A 10,715-nucleotide genomic window follows, 5' to 3' on the forward strand; every position below is an offset into this window, starting at 1 on the left:
GTCCTGGGTTCTAGTCCCTGTTTTGTTTTTAAAGGCATCCGTTAATCGCTTACTACGTGCCGGGCACTGTTCTAAGCACTGGGGTAGATATAAGCTAATCCCGGCTCTGCCACCCGTCTACCATGAGGCCTTGGAAGAGCTACCTAACCTTCCCTTGCCTCAGTTTCCCCATCTGTACAACGGGGATAGTAATACCTCGCAAGGGTGAGGTGGAGAGCAAATAATAACTAATGTCAGGTGCAATCTAAGCACCAAATAGAAACCGAGAAGCAGCGTGGCCTAGTGGATAGACCAAAGGCCTGAGAGTCTGGGTTCTAATCCCGGCTCTGTCACGTGTCTGCTGGGCGATGTTGGGCAAGTCCCTTCACTTCTCTGGGCCTCGGTTACCTCATCTGTAAATTGGGGATTGAGACTGTGAGCCCCATGTGGAACACGGACTGAGTCCAACCTGATCAGCTTGTATCTTCCCCAGTGTTTAGTACAGTGCCCAGCACATAGTAATCACTTAAACACCACAGGAAAAACCCAAAAACCTGCTCCTGGATGAACTTCAACAATCATTTAACTACCTGTCATGATAAGAGCCATCCTTCGCCTGCAGAATCAGCCTTACATATGGCAGAGTCGACTGCTGTGGATATCATCAGAGTCCTGTCTGTACAAGATAGTTAGGGGCAAGCACAGGCAAGGATTTTCCTTGAGGTGCCATTTCTGGGGGCTATTAGGAAGTAGGGAAGAGCTTGTGGGTGGTATATCTTGGCTGCACGACAGGGAGCAATTATTTCCCCAGCTTTGGGGTTTTGTGGGTTTCAGCAGCTCCGTCTCTGGGACTATCACTATGGGATTCTGTGTCAGACGCAATGCCCCAGCCCGGTAATAATAATGTTGGTATTTGGTAAGCGCTTACGACGTGCGGATGGAGTAGATACCGAGTGATCAGGTTGTCCCGCATGAGGCGCACAGTCTTAATCCCCATTTTACAGATGAGGTAACTGAGGCCCAGAGGAGTGAAGTGACTTGCCCACAGACACACCGCTGACGAGTGGCGGAGCCGGGATTCGAACCCATGACCTCTGTTGTGGTATTTAATAACGGTGGTATTTAAGGATAAGAATAACAATAATAACCGTGGTATTGCTTAAGCGCTTACTACGTGCCAAGCGCCGCGGTAGATACGAGATAATCGGATGGGATCCAGTCCCTGCCCCACGTAGGGCTCACAGTCTTAATCCCCATTTTACAGATGAGGTACCTGAGGTCACACAGCAGAAAAATGGCAGAGCCAGGATCAGAACCCAGCTCCTTCTGACTCCCAGGTCCGTGCTCTATCCACTAGGCCGTGCTGCTTCTCTAAGTGGAGAAGCAGCCTAAGTGGAGGCATGGAGGCAAGTGAAAATGGAAGGGGGAGTACTGGAATTGTAGCGAGGGCCCGTGGTGGATAACGCAGACGGCATTTCAAACCAGTTGAGGATCCAGTGTCGGGGGAGAAATAGGGTTCCCTGGCCCTTGGCCAGAGATGGATGAGCCGGGCAGAATCACCTGCCATGCCACCTTCTAGCACACGTGACAGGGATTTCTGAGGTCTGGCTTACATGTATTCTTTCCTCTTCGGGCCTTTCACCCTAGGAGTTCAAATCATTTACACCACGCGGAATGAGGCTCCCTTTTGTCTTTTCAGCCCTACTGGTATTGCAGCGGGGCTCAGTGGAAAGAGCCTGGGCTTTGGAGTCCGAGGTCATGGGTTCGATTCCCGGCTCTACTTGTCAGCTGTGTGACTGTGGGCAAGTCACTTCACTTGTCTGTGCCTCAGCTACCTCATCTGTAAAATGGGGATTAACTGTGAGCCTCAGATGGGACAACCCGATTCCCCTGTATCTACCCCAGCACTTAGAACAGTGCTCTGCACATAGTAAGCGCTTAACAAATACCAACAATATTATTATTAGTATTGTTGATTTTTGCAGTTGGCACCAGTATTCATAGCAGGTTGAACTTCACGAAGGTGTTTTTATGGAAGGTAATCTTCAGTTTAATGCACGGAAGAAGGCAGCGGTAAAACACTTCCGTATATTTACCAAGAAGATTCTATGGCTATACTACCAGATAGAGGTGGGGCGTTCTGGGGGAGAGGTGTCCACGGCGTCGCCATGGGTCGGAGACGACTCGACAGCTTAAGACAAGACAATCTTCAGTTACATTGTTGTTGTTTTTTCAGATCCTGATGTCGGAACCAGGCAAACTGAGTCAGAAGGTGAAAGTCTGGCTTCAAGAATACTGGAATATCACCGATCTCGTGGCCATTTCTGTGTTCATGATTGGAGCCATCCTTCGACTGCAGAATCAGCCTTACATGGGCTACGGCAGAGTCATCTACTGTGTGGATATCATCTTCTGGTACATCAGAGTCCTGGATATCTTTGGCGTGAACAAGTACTTGGGGCCCTACGTCATGATGATTGGAAAGATGGTTAGTACCTCTTGCCCCTGGGCTTCAGTACCGCACTTAACTTATTTTGTATACAAGGCAGTGGAGAGTAGACTTTAGTTTGAGGCTTCATGGGTATCATTATTTCCTAGGGATCGAGATTTAAAGGTAAAAATAAAAGGTGTCCGATTCCACTCTTAATTCCTCCTTCAACCTAAAGCCATATTTCCCAGATGCCGGGCCCTAGTGGAAAGAGCCTGGGCTTAGGAGTCAGAGGACCTGGGTTCTAAATCCTGGCTCTGCCACTTGCTGCTTGTGACTTTGGGCAGGTAACTTTACTTTTCTGTGACTCAGTTTCCTCACTGGTAAAATAGGGATTCAAGACCCGTTCTCCCTCCTATTTAAACTGAGAGCCCCATAGGGGATAGGGACTCATTTGACCTCATTATCTTTTATCTACCTCAACACTTAGTACAATGCTTGGTACATAGTAAGTGCTTAACAAACACTACTATTACTATCATTATGATCATTATTATTTTCATTAGTAGTCATTGTAATATTTCCCTGACCCATCAAGGCTACAGCTTGGAGAGCCTGTAAAATCTTCTTCCTACTTAAACCTTACATACTGTAAGTGTCTTCTGACCTGATGAAAGCACCTCAAGCCCATCACCAGGCCAAACTCTCCCAACCACTTAGTACAGTGCTAAGCGCTCAGTAAATTTGATTGATTGATTGCTTGATTGACTGATATCCATAGTGGATTTGGCCTGGGTCAAAGTGTGTCTAAGTGGAGGTGAAAAGCAAGTCACTTGAGAGGTGTCCGACTCAATCCCTGGCCTCGGTCTCCCAGGGAAGCCGCTCTGGGCTGGAGACATCTTAGCTCCTAGGTGTGTTCTCTAGGACTGCTCCAGGCTAGAACAGAGCTCTGCAAGCCCAACCTGGATTGGGTCTCCCCGCTTTATTTTTAAGGCTGACGGTGCGGTGCCTGGCACATAGTAAGCGCTCAGCAAATAGCGTAATTATTATCATTATTGTAAAGCACTCCCACGGTGCTGCGGCTCCCTGCTAACAGCTGGGGGAGATGCATGTGATCAGAGTCCCTGTCCCCTGTGGGGCTCCTAATCTAAGAACCGAGGTATCTTCTTCATTTTACAGTTGAGGAAACTGAAGTTCAGAGAGGCTGATTCATTCATTCAATCATATTTATTGAGCGCTTACTGTATGGAGAACGCTGTACTAAGCTCTTGGGAAGGTACAATGTAACAATAAACAGACACATTTCCTGCTCACAATGAGCTTATAGTTCAGAGGCTAATTGACTTGCCCAAGGTATAACTCAGTTCAGTGGCGGAGTTTTTATTAGTACCTGCCTCATCTGAATCCCCGTCTCTAGCTGTTTCCACTAGGCCAAGCTTCTTACCCATGGATGCCCACGAATGGGAAGCGTTTTCAGCCCGATTCTCATTTGAACAGCTTTCAACTCATCATCAAATGTCCATTTCCACCTGGTATTCTTTTCCTTTTCCACCGTAAGCCTCTCCCTAATTCCCAAGACCCACTGTTTTGTGGTCTTTCTCCTTCCTCTCCCTTCATTCCTGCTTCTCTCTCTCTCTCCCTAAAGCTCTTTATTACTTCAGGAGATGCTCCAAGGGTTTGGAGGAGCAAAAAATGGAATAACACAAGCTGGATAGAGAAGATGGCAGGACAGGAGACATTTAAGGACCAGATCTAGAATTGGGTTTGTGTCTGGGGCTAAATGTAGTGAAAATTAAGAGGAAGTACAGAAAATGAGATTGACGGGATAAGAGAGATCATCATCTTAAACCTGCCTTTCCTGAATACCCACGTGTTGATGGCGTCACATTTGACATTAAGATGTTCAGAGTAAGAATTAGAGACAGTTCCTGACCTTGAGACAAACTGTTAAAAAGACGTATTTGTCCCCTGGGCGCAGATGATCGACATGCTCTACTTCGTGGTAATCATGCTGGTCGTGCTGATGAGTTTTGGAGTAGCCCGTCAAGCTATTCTTCACCCAGATGAGGAGCCGTCTTGGAGACTAGCCCGAAACATCTTCTACATGCCGTACTGGATGATCTACGGAGAGGTGTTTGCAGACCAGATAGACCGTAAGAGTAGAATTCATAGTAAGATTCTGTTTCCTGTTTCTGAGGCAGATGATCCAGACTCAAATTAAGAGTAGGGTCTGGGTTGCTTTGGAAAACCAGTGTGTGTTTCTTCGTCATTGTGCTGGAGGAGTTAGTCAGGACAGAGCTTTTCCATCGGCTAGAGGAATTTGAGATCGGTGATGAATCTTTAGGCTTCGAGGGACCAGTTTTTTCTTTGTCTCAGACGTCTTTGACCGACATACCGAATTATTCCACAATAATAGGGATTTTATCTGAGGAAATATCACTCCTCAGATAAAATCCCTATTATTGTGGAATAAAATCTGAGGAAATACCACTTGAATCAGCAAAGTTCCAAACCCATCACTATTGACTGTCGCTTTGGTGGATTCAGGGATCTTACAGGCTTGCAGGGATAGTTCTCACCGTTAGCAGTAAACTCCACGGCATGAGGCAGGAACTGCATTGGTAAAATTTTGTTCACTTATGTCGCTTTGATTTTGTTTTGTTAATCTCCAATTTCCATGCCAGTATCAGCAGCTTCATTACTGAGCTCCTGTTTAGCCAAAACCTCCCCCTGCATTAATGTGGCTTTATGTCCACACTGTTTCAACAAATATAAAATGAAACACTATATGCTGGGTGAGAGATGGTAGTTTTTCATGGCTGGGGGATCAGGCTCTTTGCTACTACTTTGGGAAAGTGGAGCTTTGCCATTAATAATAATTGTGTTTTTTGTCAAATGCTTAGTATGTGCTAAGCACTGCAGTATATACAAGATCATCAGATCCCAAATGGGGCTCCCGACCTAAATAGGAGAGAACACAGATATTGCATCCCCATTTTGCAGATGAGGGGACCGAAGCACAGAGAAGTGAACTGATTTGCCCAAAGTCTCACAGGAGGCAAGTGATAGGGATTATAACCTAGGTCCTCTGACGACCAGGCACGGGTTCTTTCTGCTAGGCCACAATGCTTCTCGCCGAGTAGTTATTGGATTTGATTCACCAGCAGTCAAAGTATTATTCATCAAACTATAGCCCATCCAAATTGGACTGAATTTCTGTGTCCTAGGAGATTTATAGTCCAGCTCCTTAGGCACAACCATGGCAGTTTAGCCAGTGTGTCACAGATTGTTGCAGTTACTTCTGCATCCAGTTCTTGCTGGATTTTCTAGCTATTTGAGAATGGACTGTTTCTTCTGTCCTCCTCGTGTTTGTTACACTGAGATGTTTTCGTCTATATGGAGAGCGATGCCTAGTAAAACACACAATACATTCTTTTTAGCTTCCCCAAAGTGACCCTTGGTACGAAATCTTAGAGGCACTCAAAAAGAGTTACTGTACTTGGATTTATTTCTAAGAAACTGGGAAATAGGACTCAATTTTGTTTCGTGAGCATATTTGCCTGACAAAGATAGTCTAGTTCCTGGACTGCAGATGTGATTAAAGTTTTTGTTGCTTTTCTTTGAAAAATGTTAGTAATGATAAAAGCCAGAGAAACTGAGCCTACTTTAGTGTTACACTGCTTCCCAAATATCATTATTATCATCACCATCATCATCAACGGCATGTCAGAGCAGCCTGCTCGCACAAGTTGCTGAACAAAGTGCTTGGGAACCAAATATCCAATGACAGTTATTTTTAGTTGCTTAGATAGTTGCATGATCATTTTTGTGTGTTAGGTCTTTGATGTTTGTGTAGGGACATCAGTGAAGTTGATTTGACAGAGGAATTTGCATATTGAAATGATCATCTGCCAACAGTATGTTGCATGTTAGTTTTTTAGCTATCAAGTTTTAGTTGCCCTTAAAATATTGTGAGAAAACCTTGACTCGAACATTTAGAAGAAGCAAAGTGAATAGAAAATTTCAGAATGCACTATATAAAAAGTTCTAAAGAATCTACTGTTTCTAAGAGTACAGACATTGTTCTGAAGTTAAGCTGTTTGTCATTTCCTGGCAGCAACACAATTTCTGAACTATTAATCCTTTGTTTTTCTTTTCTCTCATTTCCTTATTGTTTGCTTTTCTTTCCCTTAAACTTTTTTTTTGCTTTCGGATCCCTGTGTAGTCTATGCCATGGAAATTAATCGTAAGTCAACTTGGGAGTTACTAATTTCGTGTAATAAAGTTTTAATTAGCCTTTCCTTTCCATGAAAATTGATATTTTACTCAAAGACGTTTTATGGCTGTCTAACTTCTTCTATGAAGTCACCAAAGGGTCAAAGAAATATGAAATAATGAAGTGATTCATTATATCAACAAAGAATTAGTCAACTAATATGGTCCATATCGATCAATTTTCCTTTTAAAGTATGTGCAGTAAGTAATAGTATTAAGGAGAAAGAACATACTGACACATTTGTTATTAATTATCAATGCTAATAGTAATGTTAATCATGTTAGTTAATATTATTATTGTTAATGTCTGTCTTCTCCTCTACACTGTAAGCTTATTGTGGGCAGGGAATGTTCCTGTTTATTGTTATACCGTACTCTCCCGAAAGCTTAGTACAGTGCTCTGCACACAGTAAGCGCTCAATAAATATGATTGTCTGACTGACACATTCCTGCTTTCATGCAAAGTAATATTGTCTGCAAAGTACATTGCTTAGAATGCTTCTACTCTTTGGTGATAGATCCTCTGCCCTCCCTTTCTAATAAGTCAGATAGTACCTAGGCTTCCGTCAGTAAATAATTGACTAAATGAGTAAGTGCCCTAACTTAAAAACAAGTCCTTTTTCTAGATTTATAAAGATAAAATCATTTTCATAATCACTACGTTCAACATAAACAATAAGCATCCCCATTGAGCATAGCATTGTGCTCAGCCCGATGGAGAGATGACTGAATCTGCCCTTAAAGAGCTTAAAATCTGAGAGACAAGACAGATAATATACCGAGATGAATATGAACATGAATGAATACACATAAAATAACATATAAACGTTCATGATATACAGAGTGCGGTCTCCCTTAGAAAATGGTGGCTGTGCCTCATTTCTGAGGCTGCAGGACCTGAGAATCTGGGTGAGGAAAGGATTATAAAGCTTTAGGAGGAGATTTTGGAGATGGGGTATTGTCTTCCTGATACTAATCCTTGGGGCAGGCCTCCAATTTGGCCTACAAATTTGCCTAATTGTCAGTTGCTGCTCAGAGGAAGGGGTCAGGACAGGTATGGGGCTCTCAATCAGTCAATCAGTTCATTCATTCATTCAATTGTATTTATTGAGCGCTTACTGTGTGCAGACCATTCATTCACTCATTCAATAGTATTTATTGAGCGCTCACTATGTGCAGAACACTGTACTAAGCGCTTAGAATGTACAATTCGGCAACAGGTAGAGACAATCCCCGCCCAGTGACGGGCTCACAGTCTAATCGGGGGAGACGGACGGCAAAACAAAACAAGTAGACAGGCAATCAATCTGAAATAACGAATAAAGCCTGAGAATGAGTAGTCAGGTAAATAGAAGAACCAAGAGAAGACAGTGTCAGTAGAGTCGAGGTTGGCTAATGTTTCCAGGAGAATAGGGTGGTCTGCAGTGTTGAAGGCTGGTGAGGGGTCCAGGAGGATTAGAGTGGAGTAGAGTCCATTGGATTTGCAAGAAGGAGATCTTCTGTGAATTTGAGAGGGCAGTTTCTGTTAAGTGAAGGGAGCGTAAGCCAGATTGGAGGGGTCAAGGAAGGAGAGAATTGGAGGGGAGGAACCGGAGACATCAGATGTAGACAGCTCACTCGAGGATATTGAAGAGGAATGGTAGGAGGGAGAAGGGGTGATAACTGGAGGGAGCCGTGGGTCAAGAGAGGGTTTTTTAGGATAGGGGAGACATGAGCATGTGTGAAAGCAGTGGGGAAAAAGCCACTAGGGAACCAAGAGTTGAAATTGGCAGTCAGTGAGGGAAGAAGGGAAGGGGCAAGTGCTTTTATAAGATGAGAAGGGATGGAGTTGGAGCCACAGGTGAAGGGGGTGGATTTTGAGAACGGGCAGGAGATCTCCTCTTGAGATACATCTGGGCAAAATGGGAGAATCGAACAAGTGGTAGGAGATAGGACACATGCATTTAAAACAGCATCCCAGTGGGACAGGTGAGCCTCTGAAATATACTACACAATATCCTAAGAGCAGCAAAAAGCCATTAATTCCTTTGATAATGATAAAAATAATGGCATTTATTAAGCGCTTACTATGTGCCAGGCACTGTACTAAACACTGGGGTGGGTACAAGCAAATCGGGTTGGACGCAGGCCCTGTCCCACATAGGGCTCACAGTTTTATTCTCCATTTTACAGATGAGGTAATTGAGGTACAGAGAAGTGAAGTGACTTCCCTAATATCACACAGCAGACAAGTGGCGGAGCGGAATTAGAACCCATTACCTTCGGACTGCCAAGGCCCGTGCTCTATCCACAACACCATTAAGATCTCATTTTAATGTATGGAAATTAACGTTTCAAAGGAAAACCATAGTAATAATAGTGATTGTGGCATTTGTGAAGGGCTTACTATGTGCCAAGCACTATATTAAGTGCTGGGGCAAGATACAAGATAATCAGGTTGGACACAGTCTCTGTCCCACAAGGGACTCCTAATCTAAATTGAAGAATATCAAAATGGAAGAATAGATATTTAACTCCCACTTTAAAGATGAGGAAAGTAGTTTTAACTTTCACATATGGTGATGAACACATATATTTCTGATCATTCTGAAGATATGAAGCAATTCTGTGGTGTTCTTGGGCCACCTTAAACTTCTTTGCCGGGTGGCCACGACCTAAATTAGCTGGTTCTGCTGGATCAGGCTGCCTTTCTACTCAAACACCCAGTTTATCTCTTAGGAACACACACAATGGGGTTGGCTCTTTCAAGCTAAGCCCCTGGATTTGCATTAGAGTTGCAAACACGGTGGTTAAATAAACACTTAAATGCAAATAACTCCCTGAAGAAGCATAGGAATGTGTCTGATGTTTTACTCCCAAGTTCTTTGCACACAGTAAGCGCTCAGTAAATACGACTGAATAAATGAATGGTTAAATAAACACTTAAATGCAAACAACTCCATGAAGAAGTATCCAAGTCTCCTCTAGGATGTAAGCTCGTTGTGGGCGGGGAACGTTTCTACCAACTGTGTTATGGCGTACTCTCTCAAGGGCTTAGCACAGTGCTCTGAACACAGCAAGTGCTCAATACCACTTTAATTAATTGGTTAATCGATCTCTCTGCTTTCGGAACACATGAAGTCCGGCAAGGTGTTTTTGTGGGGCAGGACATTTATGAAAGTGCGCAAAATGCATTTATGTCTCTAATAATAATGATAATGATAATTATGATTAATTGGTGAAGCACTTACTGTGTGCCAGCCACTGTACTAAGCGCCAGGTTGGATACAAGCAAAATATACTCATCGGTTGTATTTTACATCAGCTCCTTGTGGAGAAAATCTTTACGATGAGGACGGCAAACGACTCCCTCCATGTATTCCCGGAGCTTGGCTCACTCCCGCTATCATGGCTTGTTACCTCTTGGTAGCTAATATCCTGCTGGTAAACCTGCTCATTGCTGTCTTCAAGTAAGTGTCGAGACTGGATGGTTGCTACCATCTCGTTTATTTCCTTAATTTCGACTCTTTAAAACGGAAAGCTCTCCCCCGTAATATAAATCGAATTGACGATTTTATTATGATTGATCCCGGAAGTGGATGATGCTCTCTATGCTTATTAGTCTGCCAACAAATGATTCACACTTAATCACAAATTGCAATAACGTAACACTCGACAAATGAAATAGAATGTCATTTTCGGTTCATGCTTTGTGTCTTTGACGTGCAGTTTAATTTGAGAGAATTTATCCTGAAAAGGCCTCTTGAGAGAAAGGCTTGATTGAGTAAAATTTTAATTAGTTTGCAAAGAGATACTTTTCAGATAGAGAGAGCAGTTTTCATTTTACGAGCTCTTAGAATTTCTGTGGAATTGTGAATTGGATAAGACAGCATGAGCTAATAGAAAGCGAATAGATGTGGGTGTCGGAAGGCCTGACTTCTAGTTCCAGCTTTGCCACTAGCCTGCACTCTGATCATAAACAAGTCACTTAATCTTTCTGTTCCTCAGTGTTCTCATCTGTAAAATGGGGATAGTAATACCCAGTATTGCAGTA

At 43.3% G+C, this 10,715-nt stretch overlaps 1 protein-coding gene across 1 annotated transcript in view; it reads left to right on the plus strand.

Annotated features, from left to right (window-relative positions):
- The window catches only part of TRPM1 (transient receptor potential cation channel subfamily M member 1), an 80,030-nt gene that overhangs the window by 52,127 nt on the left and 17,188 nt on the right, over nt 1-10,715 (plus strand). The window contains exons 24-27 of the mRNA XM_039912210.1: nt 2,216-2,467; nt 4,386-4,560; nt 6,633-6,653; nt 9,987-10,131. Of these exons, the coding sequence (XP_039768144.1) occupies nt 2,216-2,467; nt 4,386-4,560; nt 6,633-6,653; nt 9,987-10,131 (593 nt within the window). The remainder of the gene's footprint in view (nt 1-2,215; nt 2,468-4,385; nt 4,561-6,632; nt 6,654-9,986; nt 10,132-10,715) is intronic.

This window comes from Ornithorhynchus anatinus, chromosome 5 (assembly GCF_004115215.2).
Source record: "Ornithorhynchus anatinus isolate Pmale09 chromosome 5, mOrnAna1.pri.v4, whole genome shotgun sequence".
Taxonomy (NCBI): domain Eukaryota; kingdom Metazoa; phylum Chordata; class Mammalia; order Monotremata; family Ornithorhynchidae; genus Ornithorhynchus; species Ornithorhynchus anatinus.